Here is an 18,671-nt window from a genome sequence, read left to right on the forward strand (position 1 = left end):
CACATCAGGCTCCCAGCTTGGTGGGGAGTCTGCTTCTCCCTCTTCCTCTGCCTCTCCCCCTACTTGTGCTCTCTTTGTCCCTTTCTCTCAAATGAATAAATAAAATTAAAAAAAAAAAAAGAGAGAGAGAGTTACATGCTTTACCAAGTGAGCCAGCCAGGAGTCCCCAGAGGGATTTTTATTCCTTAAAGAAGAAGATCCCAGCCCTAGGATCTTCTAAGTCTCAGCCAAGATAAGTGCCTTGAAAAATAAGCTATAATTAATGATTGAATGTGGAGGGACATGAAGTGAATTATTTTTGTCTTCATCCCAAAGTAATCTGGAACATTCTGTGGGCTGAAAATGGGGAGAGTTTTGGGTTAAATTACTCAGAAAGGAGAAAAAAATTGCATGTTTTTGTGTGTGTTTATAAGAAAGGTCCAATGAAATTCAAAATATTTCTTGAATTATCTCTCTTCCTGCATGTGCTTGTCAGAGCTCTTATTTCAAATAGGCCTCAATTCAACCTCAATCCAGCCTTCTGCATTCCTCAATTCCTCTTCTCTTTTGTCCTAAAAGGAGTCTCATATGATCTATGAATCAGGGCCTTGCCCTTGAGCAGGCCTGCCTCCCCTGTTCACTATCAGTCGGGCTCAAGGTCGCAGGGCTACTCTGAGCCCTAGTTGGAGTGGTTTAGAGAGTTCCTTTATCTGGGAGGTAACTGTTGACTTAAGGACTCTATTCTAGTTCCAGTAAAAAGCAAAAGATAAAATAGTCATGGGCCCCTTCCAACCCCATAAATCCCACAGTTTCAGATATATGCCCCCTTTTCTTAGCACTGGTTTGAATTCTGTGAACATTTACCTGCTTGCAAGTGTTCTAGATTAGCAGTCTTCAAATCTTTTTGCTTGTATACTCCACATAAAAGTTTTTGAAAAGTATGAACTCCCTCACACATTTCTACTTTGACAAATGTTCTCAGCAAATTTCATTTAGGTACATAGAATATAATTCCTGCATATTGGCATTTTGACATAAATCTGTTACATTGTTCTTTCAAATGTATCCAATAACATCTAAATACTGTAATGATCTTGAAATGCTCCAGCATCCTTTTAAAAAATACACAATCTCCTCTTTAACAATGAGAAATTTTATATCACTTCTTCTCCTTGAACTGATGTTTCCAATACATTCCTCCCCCAGAATTTTATCCTACTGTAATATGTACTGATGCTTAAAAATTTTTATATCACTTCTCATCATTCTTTGCAACATAAATGTGTATATTTTCATTTTGTTTCATTTCTTATGAACTTAAGACTCTAAGTCTTACACAAGACAATTATTAGTAATACAAAACTTAATTGTTATATTTATGGAAGGAGCTTTAAGAAAACTTTATGACACAGATTTTTTTTTTTTAACCTTGTGGAAATAAATAGGCTAAAGTATTTTTAAACTGTCTTCGTGTCAGGGTGACTCATGTGAATCGCTCTTCCACTCAGAGTCAATGTCTTACTTTCTCCCATATGCTGTCTCAGGGGCATCATGAGCCTTGGTGAAGAAGCATTTCCTAAAAAAACCACTTCACTCTGGTCTCAGGGGGGTTTTCCTCTATTCAACTTTTGATGCCGGCACTTTCTCATTTTGACCAGAAGGTGCCAGGCAAAGACAACTATGGCAAGACTGCCACTTGGTGGCTATAGATGGTAACATTCACCAATTTACCGTGTGGAGGGGGAAAAGAGCGCCTTAGAATCAATGAGGGAGGGGGTAATACTGTGAATGGGAAGGTAGGAAAGGAGAACTACAGGAAGCTGGGACGGAGGATAGATGGACATTAGGGATCTGGAAACAAACTCTTTTTAATTTTCTCTGTACATTTTTCCTCCCTGGACAGTCCACCTACTTTGAAGACCATCCCCTAAAGGATCAGTTCTTAAACTTTTTGGTCTCAGGACCCTTACACAATCTTACAGATAATTGAGGACACCAAATAGCATTTGTTTATGTGGGTTAAATCTATTTATAGTGAAGGGGTCCAGAATAGGGCCTCCAAATGCCCCACTTTAGCATGTGGATTATTTTGAGCTGAAGGCACTTGAGACCTTGTGGGCTCAAGAGAAAATTTTGACTACCCTTAACCACACGAAAGAATCTAAATTGGGGGTCTTTCCCAGAATTTCCCAGAATAAGGATTATTGACAGAGATAAATTTTATCTGAAAGACCCAACTGTGTGGTAGGGCAAATATATAATTACCAGACATTTGCTCTTCTTACTGCTCTGGGAAGTGCATTCCCTTACTCAGAAGTCCCAGACCACTATCCCCAATCCCTAGTTCAGAATGAGATATGTATATTTTGCCTGACTGTCTTTGGAATTTCCATGTCTATGTAGATTCCCCATATACATTAAAATTTTATTTTCTCCTATTAATCTGTCTCTTAGTCCACCAAGAAAGACCCTTGAGGGGATAGGAATTCTTGACAGGAAATAGTATCAGTAATTAAAACAGAAAAAATTTAGGGGTGCCCAGCTCATTTAGTCAGTGGTGCATGTGACCCTTGATCTTGGGTTGTAAGTTTGAGCCCCAGGTTGGGTGTAGAAGTTACTTAAAAATAAGAAAATCTTAAAAAAGAAAAAAGAAGGGGCACCTGGGTGGCTCAGTGGGGGGCACCTGGGTGGCTCAGTGGGTTAAGCCTCTGCCTTCGGCTCAGGTCATGATCTCAGTGTCCTGGGATCGAGCCCCACATCGTGCTCTCTGCTCAGCGGGGAGCCTGCTTCCTCCTCTCTCTCTCTGCCTGCTTCTCTGCCTACTTGTGATCTCTGTCAAACAAATAAATAAAATTTAAAAAAAGAAAAGAAAATCTTAAAAAAGAAAAAAGAAGGGGCACCTGGGTGGCTCGGTGGGTTAAACCTCTGCCTTCAGCTCAGGTCATGATCTCAGGGTCCTGGGATTGAGTCCCATATCAGGCTCTCTGCTCGGCAGGGAGCCTGCTTCCTCCTCTCTCTCTCTCTGCTTGCCTCTCTGCCTACTTGTGATCTCTCTCTGTCAAATAAATAAAATCTTTAAAAAAGAAAAAAAAAGAAAAAAGAAAAAAATTAAATATTTATGTAATTTATTTTTAAAAATAATAAACCTATTGCAAAAAATTTTAAAAATAAAAATAATAAATGTATTGCATAGTAACAAAAATGATATTTAAAGTTTTTTTTATTTGAGTATAGTTGACATACAATGTTATATTAGCTTCAGGTATACAACATAGTGATTCAACTTATTTGTATGTTATGCTATGCTCACCCCAACTGTAGCTACTGTTAGTCACCATACAACACTACTATAGAACCATTGACTATTTTCCTTATGCTGTGCCTTTTGTTCCTGTGACTTCTTCATTCTATATCTGGAAGCCTGTATCTCCTACCCATCTTCATCCATTTTGCTCATCTCCCTACCCCTCTCCCCTCATGGCAACCATTAATTTGTTCTCTGTATTTATAGGTCTGATTCTGCATTTTGTTTGTTCATTCATCTGCTTTTTAAATAATTAACATATAAATGAAATCATATGGTATTCTGACTTGTTTTACTTAGCATAATACCCTCTAGGTCTATCCAAGTTGTAATGACATGATCTCATCCTTTTTTATGGTTGTGTAATATATACATATATCTATACATATACACATATATATATGTATATATATATAAAAGATATCTTCCTTATCCATTCATCTATCAATAGACATGGCCATAACTTGGCCATTGTTTTAAAATATATATGTTTATGTATGCTAACTATATTCTACAAAATAATTACTTTTTTAAAATGATTTTATTTATTTGTTTGAAAGAGAGAGAGAGCATGAGTAGGGGGGCAGAAGAAGAGTGAGAAACAGACTCCCTGCTGCGCAGGAAACCTGATGCAGGGCTCAATCTCAGGACCTGGGGACCACAACCCGAGCTGAAGGTAGAGGCTTAACCAAACAAGTGACCCACATGCCCCTATTTCATATTTTTAAAAACCTTTTTAATGTTTGCTTAATAGAAGACAGCTAGATTCTCATATCTGCTTCTGCTTTCAATATGTTGTGTAATATCGTTTTGGTTAAAGAATATGAAGAAAATTTGGACTCACATAAAAACATATTTGGAAAAGAAAGGATCTCCCAGAAGGACTACCAGGGGCCCTCAGACCACATTTGAGAACCACTGACGTAGAAAAATATTTGTACATGTGCACCGGAAAACATATACATATCTTTGGGACATGAATTTTTATAGCACCATTGTTTTAAATAACAAAAAGCTGGAAGCAAGACATACCCAATATTGAAACCATGCCCCATAGGATAAATGACATTAAAATTGTCACCAAAAGGATGCCTGGGTGGCTCAGTCTATTAAGTGTCTGCCTTCTGGCTCCTTGCTCCTTGCTCAGTGGGGAGTCTGCTTCTCCCTCTGCCTGCTGCTCCTCCTGCTTGTGCTCTCTCTCTGTCTCTGACAAATGAATAAAAATCTTAAAAAAAAAAAAAAACCAAAAAACTGTCACCAGCAAGACTTCCACTGACTACTTCCCCCCCAACCTTTTCTTCACAGGAATGTTAACCTTATCTTTCAGAGGCAGACAACAGGAAGAGCTCCAGTTTGAGCGGGAGCATCGACGCACACCTGCACAGATAGACCTTGGAATGTACAACAGGTACCTCCACCTCATTATAATGTTAAAATCTCTGCCCAAGGAGAAGGACATACATCATTAATACACCCAGGATACATGTATAAGCATATTTTCTAAGTAAGTCTGCACAACCACATGCCGGCCTTTATAAGCAATGACAAAACTCCCTTTTCTGAATATTCATCCTAACCCTTAAGTAAAAGAAACCCATTCACCTCCACTCAGGGAGTCATGGCTTTGCAAGTTGTTCCCCTGAAGTCCTTAGTTGCTTCAAAATGTTTTCTTTGTGTGAAACCACCACCTGGTGTAATGTATCTGTAACTTACCAAGGTGTGGACTTAACATTAGTTCAGTTACAGTGTAAGTAGAACAGATAAGTGGATTGTGGTGTATTTGTATAATGTTATACACATTGATGAAAATGAATGAAAATAGCCAGCTTTATTAAAATGGATGAATCTGGGGAGATTTGGAAATCAGTGTGACACAATGTAGTTGGTTCCCTTGCTCCAGCTTCCTGTCATACAAAAGGTGGTGGTTTTTGACTCAAGCTCTTTCTTAAAATCCAGTGTCCCCAATATCTATGGTAAAATAGATGCCACAGGTGTCCACATCCTAAAATTTTGATCTTTTGTGAACTAATGGATGTTCAAAGACCTGTTTGCCTCCCAGCACTTCCAGTGTGAAAGATCCCCAGAGTTAGAGAACTCTGATTAGATGAAGGTATTGTTTCCCCTTGGGGATTCCCACGGAGCAAGCCTTGAGGGCAGAGAGAGGTCAACTATGTATAGAAGATGAGGGCCCATCTGACTGCTGTAGGCACATAGTTAGAGGTACCATTTGACATTTTTAAAACATAAAAGCTAAGAAGACTTTATACCTATTGGTATTTCTTCTGCCCAAGCACTAAACCTCACTTATTCCTGTTGTAGAAGCTAAGACATCGAAATACCTCCTATTTTTCCAAAAGTTTCTGTTTCTTTCTTTTCTTTTTTTTTAGATTTTTATTTATATGTTTATTTGACAGAGAGAGAGAGAGAGAGAGAGAGAGAGAGCACGCGAGCAAATGAGCAGGGTGGGAGGGATAGAGGGACAGGGAGAAGAAGACTCTACCCTGAGCAGGAAGCCCAATGCGGGTCTCAATCCCAAGACCCTGGGATCATGACCTGAGCTGAAGGCAGACGCTTAACTGACTGAGAGCCACCCAGGTGCCCCCCTAGCCTCTGTGTTTCAAAGGAATTTAAAAATAACAGCACCAGAAAAACTTGTATTTCTAAAAGAGAAGTCTCCCAAATTATCTCCTTGATGAAGTCACCATTAGCCTCTCAGGAACAAGATGGTGAATCTGCAGTTTGACAACAGCTGGAGCCTTTCACAAATTTGTATCTAAGGTTTTCCTGGGGCGAGATTTTGGTTCAGCCTTCTCTCCACTAAATGGCCCATCGTTTTCTTCCCTCCTACTTCCCTTGTCTCTCTTCCTCCACCCCCAAGACTATAACATTGCTTTAACTCTATGTTTCCTACTACTTGGTCCCATATCCTAGCCAAAATAAGCAAACAAAAATTTGGTGTCTGTGTCTTATCTCAGTTTACTGTGGCTCAGATCACACATCCTCATTTCAGATTTTATACTTTGGCTGATGGGTTAGAAATGAAAATGGCTAAGGTTCCATTTGTTTCTTCAGAAAATGTAGTCAGGTTATGGAACAGACCACCACTGCTTTTAAAAACTAAAACGGGGGCTCCTGGGTGGCTCTTTCAGTTGGGTGTCTGCCTTCCGTTCATGTCCTGATTCCAGGACCCTGGGATAGAGCCCCGCATCAGACTCCTGCTCAGGGGGGAGCCTGCTTCTCCCTCTCCCTCTGCTCCTTCCCCTGCCTGTACTCTCTCTTTCTCTCAAATAAATAAGTGAAATCTTAAAAAATAAAATAAAATAAAACAAAAAAATAAGAATGTTTACTCTTTCTCTCAATTTGTAGAAATGTCATGGGAAAAAACACAAAAAGAAAATATTCAAAATGATTGATTGACGTCAGTTCAGTAAATGCATACTTTTTAAAATAAATGCATACTTTTAAAAATCTTAAAGCAGCCATTTTTAAACTTCTCATGAGTTTCAGAGTCACTAACTTTCTTCATTGGGTGTACTCTTTTATGTTGAAAAGGGAAACAAAAATGAAGTAGTGTTTGAATATTTCCTTACCATTTTTTCTTACAGATTTAAAATTCTATTGTTGAATCTTAAACATTCTTCTTTAACTGAAATGTGATTACAAATAAATAAGCTACGTTGTCTTTCTGTGAAAACTCAAGAAGCTCCTTCCACTTTTCCATCCTTCACAGAACAAAGTAAACATATTTCAAGTGAAGCCCTCAATGAAAGCCTTTTAATGATTTTCAAGAAACTAGATGGTTTCACAGGCAACTCTCTGCGGCTCTTTTAAAACCAATCACCTCCTAAGAGGCTAACTTCAAAGGAAGCATCATATCAAGGGGATTTAAAAGAAACCAACAGGAGTAGTCTCTTTAAATACACATTAAAAAGATAATACAATATGAGGTGCTTTTTTTTTTTTTAAGATTTTATTTTTAAGTAATCTCTATACCCAACATGGGTCTCAAACAAACAACTCCGAGATGAAGTTTCCTACACTCTACTGACTGAGCACCAGGAACCCCCAGAATACTCTTATTTGAAGAAGTGGGTTCACCTCATGTTCTTCCCCTCAGAAAATTAATTAGAAAGAATTAACCAGGAAAACTGAAAAGGTTGCCTGCTCTCTCTTTTGTCTTCCCCTCCTCCCCTCAACCTCAAGCCTCTCTGAATGTGTTTACTTGAAATCAGGATTTTTGGATTGAGTTTTAAAACCAAAGAAGTCAGAATAATTTCCCTTGGTATGCAGAAGAACAGAAATGAACTGTTTGCAGAAATGTTTTTTAAAGTTCATAATAAAGTTGAATAGTGACTGTAATGTTGATTTGCCTGGTTTATGCAAATATTTAAGAGAGGAAAATGGATACCAAAAAATTTCCACTGCCCTTCAAGGTCCTTCCAGCTGGATTAAGAATCAAATTGACATGAGACAGGTTAACAGGAGAAAATCAGATTTAGTTTCCTATGTACTGTGTAGTTTCCTACTGGGAATCCACATAGACACATTCCCAACACATGCAACTTGAGGCTTATGCTGAGCTAAGGCGAGGCTGAGGGGCCTGAGGGGAGGAAGGGGAAGAAGACTACTAGTCAGAAGGTGAGAGGAGATGTTTGGAAACAAAGGTTGCCCTGTCAGGGAGATTTTTCCTTAGTGAAAGAGATCTCTGTTAATTGCTCTCTTCCTGGTACAGGCTCTCTTTTCCAGTTAACTAAAAAAATATTTATGCCAAATGATCGGTCCATCTTGGGACAGTCTGTCCTTGGCCCCTACACACAAATCAGAGATGAGTACAGAAATATATATATATATATATATATATATATATATATATATATTCTCTCCCCACTGATATTAAGTCTAGGCTATTAACCTGAGGATTTAGAAAAAAATTAATTTGTTCCCAGAAGGGTTGAGCAACTTTGAAAAACCTATTGAACAACCCTCTACCCTCTTCATTAATTTGGAGTTTAGTTTCCCTGGGATGTTCAAAGGAGTATTTTCCTTTGTATTAGATACACTCACAGGACTTACCAAGGAAATTAGTAATGTAAAATGAGTTCCTGGGAGAATCTTTAAAATACTGAGGCAAAACACTCAAGGCACCAGTTGAGTGGTGAAGAATCATTAGCTTTCCATACTGACAAACTAACTGATAATTACAAAAAATTTCTTCAGTTCTCTAAAGCATCTAACCAAAGAATCTTGACCAGGCAACATACTGTTAATTTCTTTACAGTCATTACTTGATTTGGAAAAATAAAAGTACATTAAAAAAAAAAATCCTTCTGGGGTACCTGGGGGGCCTGGGTGGCTCAGTTGGTTAAGTGTCTGCCTTTGGCTCAGGTGACCTTGGATTGATCCCAGCAGTAGGCTCTGTGCTCAGCAGGAAGTCTGATTGTCCAACCACTCCTCCCCCTGCTTGTGTGAGTGTTTGCACGCTCTCTCTCTCTCTCTCTCTCTCTCTCTCTCGTTCTCTCTCTCAAATAAATAAATAAAATCTTTTAAACAAATGAAAATACGGGGGTGAATAGGAGAAAACCGCTAACCTAATTGAAAGTGGTTGCCTTTGGAGAGGGGACTGAAAGGTAGGGTGTGGAGAAGGGAGATACTGCTTTTCATTCTATTTTGTCATATTTTTGACATTTAAAAAAACACTGTGCACATGTTAATTTAACAGAAATCAAGGAGCACGCACTCCCCAGAAGGTGTGGGGTGGGGACACTACAGGGCTCTGATTAGTTTTTGCTTGGGATCCTGAATTTATAGCTCTTTATTTCTAAATGAATACTTTGTTGTTCACTGTAATTGAAATTAATGCAACTTCCAGTACTACTTTGAGGTCCCTGGAGAGTTTATAAGTGAAGATTAGGGAGTCTATCTCTTCTTTTATATTTAAAAACTAACTGAGGAAGGGGGGCGCCTGGGTGGCTCAGTGGGTTAAGCATCTGCCTTTGGCTCAGGTCATGTTCTCAGGGTCTTGGGATTGAGTCCTGCGTCCTCAGCGGGGAGCCTGCTTCTCCCTCTGCCCACCCCCCACTTGTGCTCTCCTTCTCTCTCTCTGACAAATAGGCAAATTAATAAATAAAATCTTTAAAAATAATTTAAAAATTCATTAAAAAATTATTTTAAAATAATTAAAAACTAACACAGGGAGATAAACCACAAGAGGCTCTTAAGCATAGGAAACAAACTGAGGGTTGTTTCCTATGGAGGGGAGGGGGTTGGGGGATGGGGTAACTGGGTGATACACATTAAGGAGGGCACGTGATGTAATAAGCACTGGATATTATATAAGACTGATGAACCACTGACCTCTACCTCTGAAACCAATAATACATTAATTGAATTTAAATAAAAATAAATAAAAATAAATTTTAAAAAATACTAAAAAAATCCCCAAAATTAACAGAGTGCACCACTAGGGTTTGGTTTTTTTTTTTTTCCAAAGTTGAGAAAATTTGAGGGAATTGGAATAATTATAATTTTATTTGTTTTTAAGCCATTATTTGAACTGGATGTTAAATTTATAATGAAGTTTTGTGGCTGTCTATGACTAGTTTTTTCTTTAATAATATGTGTATACCACTGTTTTCAGTTCAGTGAGTGGTGTTTTAAAACTCAACATTGACTTCTATTTCCTAAAAAAGAAAAACCAAAAAAAGCACTTCAAATTCAGGAGGAAAAAAAAGCAAATTATAACTGGTTATTTTCAATGTGTCATATATACATATCTAATTATATGGCATAAAAGGAGCTAATTTAGTTCATTTAAGAAAATTTTTGTGGTTGAAATATTTTACACGGTCTGCCAAGAGCTAGTCTTATTAAAACAGGCCTATTACTGCTTGTTCCTGAAAAATCCAAATCAAAAGAGATGGACTGTAAAGGTATCTACACATTAGGAACACCATGTACATCTGTCTTCCTTGGAAAAGTCTTCAGAGCACTTAAAATAAAATTACAGTGCCACTGTTTTATGTTTTGTCTGCTGACATTACCTCTATTCTTGTTAACTGAGCACAGATGCAAAAGATGGTACCAACCAGACCTTAAATAGTAACCGCTCAAGCTCAGAGCAAGGCAGGTGGTACAGCTCCACACAAGGCCACATTCTTGTGAGATCTTCCAGCAAGGAGGGGGGAATCAGCTTGCATAGATTATTTCTTATCCTTTAAACTCGTTTATTAATACCAGTCAGGGCTGTTATTTACTCAGTGCTTAAGAAGGCTGGCCCCTGTTCAGCAAGGTCTGTAGGGGTGAGTTGATCTAATCTGTGGAGAGTGTATTATTAGCTTTGTTTTGTAGATGGTAACACTGCGACTAAGAGGTGGCCCAGCCAGTTCTCCGTAGAGTTAAATTTTGCAACTTCCTGACTCTGGAAGCTCAGGCTTCCCCTCTGCTTTTCCATACCTTAGGGCAGGGTTGACAAATCTCTGGGTTATTATTATTGTTATTATTTGATTTTACTTATTTATTTGACACAGAGGGAGAGATAACACAAGCAGGCAGAGTGGCAGGCAGAAGGAGAGAGAGAAGTAGGCTCTCTGCTGAGCAAGGAGCCGGACGCAGGACTCGATCCTAGGACCTGGGATCATGACCTGAGCCGAAGGCAGCCACTTAACCGACTGAGCCACCCAGGTGCCCCAAATCCCTGGGTTACTAATTCTTGTGTTAACTCTCTGGGAGGCTGGTATTGATAAAGTCACAGAACCCTCCCATGTTGGCATCACTTTGGCAAAAAGAGCACAGGATTCAGGGTCAGGAGGCCTGATCCTTCTACCAGTTCTGCCTCTATCCCAGGGGTTGCTGGTTAAAATTCTCTGCCTTCTTGAGCCTCAGTTTCTCTAACTGGATAGGAGGCCTAGATCCCAGACTGCTCCAACACATGTAAATGTCACACCTCCCCTTTCCCAGAAGCTGCCTGGCTCTTCCCACCTGGACAGAAACTCTAGGTGTCCAACCTGTCTCCCCAGGTGCGAAATGGCGCCAGAGTGGCCTTGGCTTTGGATGAGTCCGGGGCCACCAGGGAGCGGGGTGCTGGCCTGGTCTGCTACTATTTATGTTTTTAAAATTTTTTTCTATTTTATTATTATTTCTGAATTTTAGAGCCAATTCTCATTACTTTCCGTGGCTCTGAGTAGGTCCTGCTCTCTTACCTTTCTTCCTCTGAACTCCAGCGTTTGAAATTCTAGGAGACCCTGCACAGCTCATAAAACCTCAGGACGGGTTCCCATCCGACTTTCCTTCCACTCTGAGCCTGTATTCTGCCCGACAATGCACTCCTTGGCCAAAGGCTCTGTCTTGGAAGCGAGTTCACTGAAGGACAAGACTTGCATGGAGTGCGAGAGGATCAGGCAAGTGAACTCCCGTCCGAATTTTGCTTCTTCAGCTTTGCTGTGAAGCTTTGGGCAAGTTGTTTAAGGTATCTGGGCTTCAGTGCCTCATTTCTAAATGGGTACTGTCATGTTTTAAGTAAAAGGGCTTAACGCAAAGTTCGTACTAACAAACTCCTCTTCTTGAAGTGGCTGTGAGGAGAGCAGATTTGGGTAGGGAGAACTAGGGGCGCTATTTTCTGTATGTAGCGAGCAATTATTGGGGACCCTTTTTCAAGTGAGGTCGGGGAGAAAGGCAGCAGGGATGCAAACTGAGTCCCTGGGCGGGGATGGAAGCTGGAATATAGATCAATGTCCTGACAAGCGCGGAAAGGGCTCTCACTGAATCCCCCCGAAGTGCCCTGGCAAAGATAGGGCCAAACAGCCAAGTGCCCATGGATGCAAGGAAACTGGAGAAGAGGGGACTTTCCCTAAAGTCGTTTAGTTTCCCTGGCAGAGGAGGGAGATAAAGGGACTTCAGAAACAGGGATCCAGGCGAGATCTCTGGTCGCTAGGCAGAGAGCCGACCAGCATTCGCTGGTCCCCGCGGCGTCGGTTCGGTGCCCGTCACTCAGCAGTCAGTTAAGGATCTAAGCTTCCCTGGAGTTGGCCACCAGCTCTCTCTTATCAGAGAGGCAGGTCAGAGGGCCGCCGGCCCTCCTCCGCGGAGGCCGAGCGCGGGCTAAGCACGGGGACGCCGGGCCCGCCCGACGGTGGGCGGACTCCGCAGCCGGGCGCCGCACCGGGAAGTGAGCGCAGCGGCCCGGCCGCCTGACGCCAGCGGAAGTGCGAGCCCCGGGCGAGCCTGCTCCGCGGCGGAGCGCCAGGGAAGGGGCGGGAGCGGGGCGGGGCTGAGGGCGGCCGCGGCTCGAGGGGGCGGGCGGGGCCTGGGCGGCGAGGCGGGGTTTGGCGGCGGTTGTTTTCACCCTGGCGGCGGTGCCTGGCTTTCGACTGGGGCTGGTCGGCGTGGAGGAGTGAGCTGCTCCAGAAAGGGGCGATCGCGGCTGGAGGTAGCCAGGAGGGCCGGAGCCGAGCGGGCAGCGGGCGAGTAAGCCCGTGGTCGTCGGCCGCCGCGATGTCAGCGCAGTGCTGTGCGGGCCAGGTGAGCGAGGGGGAGCGCGGGAGGGGGGCGAAGGGTCGGGCTGCGGGACCGGGAGCCCAGGCACCACCGACTTCCCTGCGTGCGCGCCGCAGATCCGCAGCTGTGAGTGAGCTGGGGCAGGTGGGTCGTACGGGGCTGACACTGCGCCTCGGGCCGGAGCGCGGCGCCCAGCCGTCGGGGAAACCCTGTGCCGTGGGCGGCCTGGAAGGGACACGGGGAAGCCCGAGAGGAGACCCCGAGGTCTTCCCGTCAGGTCTTAGGGACTTAGGGCGGGGCAGGCAGGGCTCGCGCGAAGGAACCCGACTGTCCCCGGAGAGTTTCGCCTCCCCTCCTGCAGGGCACGAGTGTGTGGTGCTGAGCTTCGTAGCCCACCCGCTCTGCACTACCCTACGAGCCCAGAAAAAGACGTGCGTTTGGGCAACGTCTCCTTTCTCTTGCCGCGAGCAAAACTCGGGTCATATGGCCCAGGCAGCTTGCACTTGGCATCTTGCAAGCGTAGAGCATTGGCTCTGTGCCTTCGACAACGTCTCGAAACCTTGTTTCCAAACTATGGTGCTCAGGGCCGGTCGCAGGGAAGACTCAGCCCTGCTTCCTGAGTTTGCCGACGCAACCCTGGCTGGACGCAACCTGGCTGCCTGGGCAGAGCGCGAACCTTCCCGTCCCTCCTTTTAACTGAACTTGCCAGTTACACTCATATATACAATATGTTAAAACATATATGTCTACTTGGGATAGGCGACTCCTACTGGTGAGTAGCGCATCTGGGCAGAATTACTAGGTTTTAACTCTTTAATGCTAATTTCATGCCTTCCTGCAGAGTAAGAAACAACCAACTAGGCAAAGCCTTACAGATGTGGAGCTCCCTTCTCCCTGCCTTTTCTATTCTGGACAGCATTTCTGTACACAATTTTAATGTCCCCCCCCCCGCTCCCATGAATCTATCTCCCGGGGCATTCCCGTGCTGGGATGTTGTTGCTTTCTAATACATTCAGCCTTAGGGCAATCAAGGCCAGCCCGTGTAAGTGATGCAGGGGTTAAACTGTGAGTTTCTGTAACTGGCCAGTTACACTGTCAGATAATCCATCACCCTTCCAGTGGCTATGTGGTTATCCTGGTTTTTGAGGTCTAATACTGTACTTGGCATGCAATCACGTTGGCCTTTTCAGACATGAGGAAATTGAGGTTTTTGTGGGATTTTTTTAGATTTGTATTTTTAAGTAATCTCCCTACCCAACCTGGGGTTCATACTTATAACCCTGAGACCAAGAGTCCTGTGGTCCACGCATTGAGCCAGCCAGGCTCCCCTGACAATTGAGGTTTTTACCTTGAGGTAAATTACACCTTGAGGTGTAATGACTTGCGTTAAGTCAGGCAAGAAGAGAGAGATGGTGCTAACCACCTTGCCAGGGCTTTTGAGACCAAGGTGGATGGGAAAGGCTATTTTCTGAATGTTCCCAAGCTCAAGAAAGAGTTGCAAATCTTTCATTGTTGTTGTTTGAGATGCCTTCCAATTTGATGCCACACTTCCCATTATTTAGTAATTGCAGACATTTAGGGGCATCTGTCCTCCCCTAGTCCCTTGAAAGCCCCTTGAGGCCTTCTGTGACTCCAAGCGGCTAATTTAGGGCTTTGAAAATGATTACTGGGACTCAAGTGGTCTTGTAAAAGAATTATTGGTATGGTTGATATTTTGGCAGGATTTAATGACTTGTTTCTAAAATCCCCCTCTCAGGACTTTGGAAAGAACCAAAACCTGGCCATTCATCACAGGAGAGTTAACTTCTGCTTTCTCTGGGCTGCTTGAGGCAAAAATGTGGTGGGTCTCAAGGCAGTGAGGGGTTGATGACACTGTGATTTCATACGGATGGGGCTGTTAACAAATGTACATTAGAAAACCTCATAGCACCACCAGAAGCTAAGTCAATTTTTCTGTTCTACCAATCTTTTTTAATTTGAGCACCTATGAACTGTTTTTACTCACAGCATTTCTTTTTTTTTTTTTTAATTTTATGTATTTATTTCTCAGAGAGGGAGAGAGCGAGCGAGAGCACATAAGCAGGAGGAGAGGCAGGCAGAGGGAGAAGCAGGCTCCCCACTGAGCAAGGACCCCCCCCCCCCATGTGAGACTCTGGGATCATGATCTGAGCTGAAGGCAGATGCTTATCTGACCAAGCCAGCCACACCAACCAGTTTCCCAACTCCCCACACACCAACTGGACTCATAACAATTCAATTCAATTATGACACTACCTGGATTTAGTATCCCACAGGCTTAGTCAGATAAGACTGCCTCTCGTCCCACATTTCAGATGCCAGTCACAAATCTCCTGAGTCTCCCACACCGGGGAGGAAGACCAAATCTCTGTTTCTGGTTGTATCGTAATGTCACAGCACCTACTATGTGCCAGGAGCTAGAGATAGGGCAGTGAGCCAGGCGGACATCATCTCTGCCCTCTGTGGGCCGTCCCGTTGTGGGTGGGGACATCCCATAAGCATGTAAACCGTGAAACGGTCAGTACTAGAACCGTAACCAGACCTGGTGGCCGAGGGGCTTTGGGTAGCTTGCTGGGGAAGACTGAGAAAATGCTCTCAGATTTGAGACTGATCGGTAGGGAGAGACATCCATGTCAAGGTCTGGGTAAGGAGGCTTTCAAGGTTTTCGAGGAACAGAAGGGAGTCCAGTGTGGCTGGGGTGTCGTCAGTGAAGCAGATGGGGTAAAGAGGCAGGTGGGGGCAGACATAGCCAGAGACTGTCAGCCACGGTTGGAGTTGGAGTTTTGTTCCTGTTCCAGTGAGAGCTGTGGTTCAATTTATGCTTCGATCACTCTGGGTGCTGTGAAGACTCAACCTTATCAGGGACTAGAGTGGAGGCAGGGAGAGCAGTCAGAGCTGTTCATTCAGTGAATATGATTTAACTGCCTCCTCTGTGTGCAAGCAGACTGTAGCACTGAGCAGAAATGCCTCCTGACGGAGCTTAAATCTTGATGATCTGCTGCTGCTGTTAGTCTGAGGAGAGCGTGTTTTACCTTAATGTAGGCTGTAGTGTTTACAGTGTCCTGTTGTTGACTTCTGGCTGATTTTAGAGGTAGAATTGGACTTCCGTCTGGGTGTGGGAATGAGAGCGATTCTGGATTTGTCCCCAGGATGTGGATTGATGACGGTGCCGTTTACTAGGTGAGATAGGCTTGAAGGGAGGAGGACATTTGGGAAGGAAAACCCAATAGTTTTCTTTTGGCTTTGTTACATTTGAGAAGCCTATTATAAATTAAATGGAAGTGGCAAGTTACCTGTTGGATGATTATTTTATTTATTTGTTTTAAAGATTTTATTTATTTGATATAAAGAGTGAGCAAGACAGAGAGAACATGAGCAGGGGCAGAGGGAGAGGGAGAAGCAGATTCCCCTTGCTGAACAGGGAGCCTGATGCGGGGCTTGATTCTAGGACCCCAGGATCAAGACCAGAGCCGAAGGCAGACTCTCAACTGACCGAGCCACCCAGGTGCCCCCAGTTGGATGTTTAAATTGGGAGAAGTTTGGGGGAGTGCCTGGCAGGCTCAATCGGTCGAGCATGTGACTCTTGACCTTGAGGTTGAGTTCCAACCCCACACTGGGTGTAGAGATAACTTAAAAATAAAATCTTAAAAAACAAGTTAGGAGAAGCTTGAGGTTGGTGCTAGAAATTTGGGGGACTTTAACTGAGGACCATTAGGAAAAATGTGTAAGCCATAAGAGCTACAGACTCAGGTCTGGGTTTGAATTGGGAAATCTGGACAACCAGGGCTCTTGTGAATGAGTGCATTTTACCTTTGCTCTATTAACCTCAATTTTCCTCTACTGTAGAATGGGTGAGATAGTACCTCTTGGGGTTATTGTGAGGATAGTATGTGTTCTAGACATACGGTCTCTAAAACATGGCTTGGCACAGAGTAAGGAACCCCAAAACTCTTCGTTTGTTATGGGCCAATACCCACCTGTGCCTAGGCATTGTCCAGGTCGTCTTATGTTTGTGCTGACTCTAATATGCACTCAGATTTTGCTTATGCTGTTGCTAATGGATGCTAATGGAAGGAGAGATGACAGGAGAGAGTGGCCACTCAACACTTCGTGGGTACCCAGCACTGTGGCAGGTCCCCGAAGACTGGATGATGAAGAAAGCTTCCTTGCTCTCCTGGAACTTAAGGGCTAGTCGGGGGCGGAAATGTGGGGAAAGCTAGCTACAGAAAATGACAGTACGCACTCTGTCAGAGGTGAAATGAGTTGTTGAAAAATCCAGACAGTGCTCTCAGGGCAGTTTAAGAGTAAAGCTCGACAGGGTTTTCTCCAGGCAAGTGTAAGCATGAATGATAGCAGTAACAATAGCTGAAGTTTGTTTCATTCCCACAAGGTGCTCCCTGTTTCCACCTATGTTATAGCATTCGTTTTTCACAACAGCCTTAAGGGGCGATTAACTGGCCTCCTTTTGCAGGGGAGGCAACAGCAGGACGGAGAAATAAATGAACTTGACTGATATTACATGGTGGTGGAGCCAGGCCTTGAACACTGGCCCACTTAAGTTGGGGCTTTTAACTACAAGATTGCCATTCTTTAATATTCTGATAATGAATAAATAATCGGTAACAGTTGCTCCTTATCTTGGGGTATCATGGGCCTCAGGCAGTTTTGAATACCCAGCTACTGGACTGTTTTGATAGATATTGGTAGTTGCTAGTGGCTGCGGGTGGGTAAGGTTTAGTTTCTTCCAGACAAAATTCTGCCGCACGTGTGGACATGTATTGGCAGGCAGGTACAGAACGATCATGCAGCCTGATCTGAGGCTTCATCTGGTCCCAGCTCTTGGCCCTTCTTGGGGGGCCTTGACATGGAACTTGCACGTTCCCTGCATCACCAGGCACAGCTGTAGACTAGCGCGCAGGGCCCTAGGCCGCCAAGCCAGCATGACCGCATGGATGGATCCTGGCCATGGTGCCATTCCTGGGGTGCACATTCACTCTCCAGTGGTGGTCGAGCCAGTTCATGTAAGGGCAGGAATGCCCTGGCCAAGGTATTTCCAGCTAGATTGTATTAATCATTGAGATTCTCAGTGAAAATGAAAGCCCATTTCTAATGCCTGTTATATTGGTTAACGAAATCACGAATGCCACCAGGAACCATCCATGGTCAAAGACACATAAAGCTAGATGTTAAAGCAGTGGAAACCTTTTATTCCATAGCCACTGACAGTGGGGAAAAGAGCTGAGCTCTGTTGCCGTTTGTCCTTTGTCCGGAGTTTTCAAGGGGGAATGAGGGAGTAGGGAGGAGTGCGTGGGGCCCAGTAGAGTTAGGGAAGTGAAACGTTAGAGAAGTTGGTGAGTGTATTTGCGATTAGGCCAGTTGTGTCTGCTAGTTGGCAAGTTAAGATTGTCCTTCCACTGACACTGGGGAGACACATCCTGTCCTTTCTGATGATTATATTTCCAAGCGATGACATGTGGGTCCTTGAGAAAGACATTCCAGAGTGGTAGGAAATACATATACATCTCAAAGGGACAAGGATTCAGAGTTGTAAGCCCTCTTTGGTCAGTGCTTTAAGAAAGGGAGGCCAGGGCCTGTCTTAGGTGTTGGCTAGGACAGTTCATTTCTTTTGAGAGCCCTGAGCTTCTCCTGACTCAGAACGGAAAGGCCAAAGGCAGTTGGGTCATCCCAGGGATGCAGCCTTAGACTGCCGGAAGCCCTCTTACAGTTTGGTAATTGTCTGTTGTGTAGAGTTGCTTTGTGTTAAGATTTTGAGGGAGTTTTCACCATTTCTCACCATGACTATGCTGGTTAACAAAACCTGGGTTCATCGGAGGTGCAGGTCATCAAAGCCCATGCAGGAGACTTAAGAGTGTGGCCT

At 43.7% G+C, this 18,671-nt stretch overlaps 1 protein-coding gene across 2 annotated transcripts in view; it reads left to right on the forward strand.

The window, feature by feature from the left end:
• The first annotated feature begins 12,635 nt into the window (after positions 1-12,635).
• The window catches only part of SERINC5 (serine incorporator 5), a 97,263-nt gene continuing 91,227 nt past the window's right edge, over positions 12,636-18,671 (forward strand). For both annotated transcript variants that reach the window (XM_080804707.1, XM_080804708.1), the window contains exon 1: positions 12,636-12,799. In XM_080804707.1, the coding sequence (XP_080660833.1) occupies positions 12,773-12,799 (27 nt within the window). In that variant the 5' untranslated portion in view covers positions 12,636-12,772. The remainder of the gene's footprint in view (positions 12,800-18,671) is intronic.

This window comes from Martes martes (genome assembly GCF_963455335.1).
Source record: "Martes martes genome assembly, chromosome: 5".
NCBI classification, from domain to species: Eukaryota; Metazoa; Chordata; class Mammalia; order Carnivora; family Mustelidae; genus Martes; species Martes martes.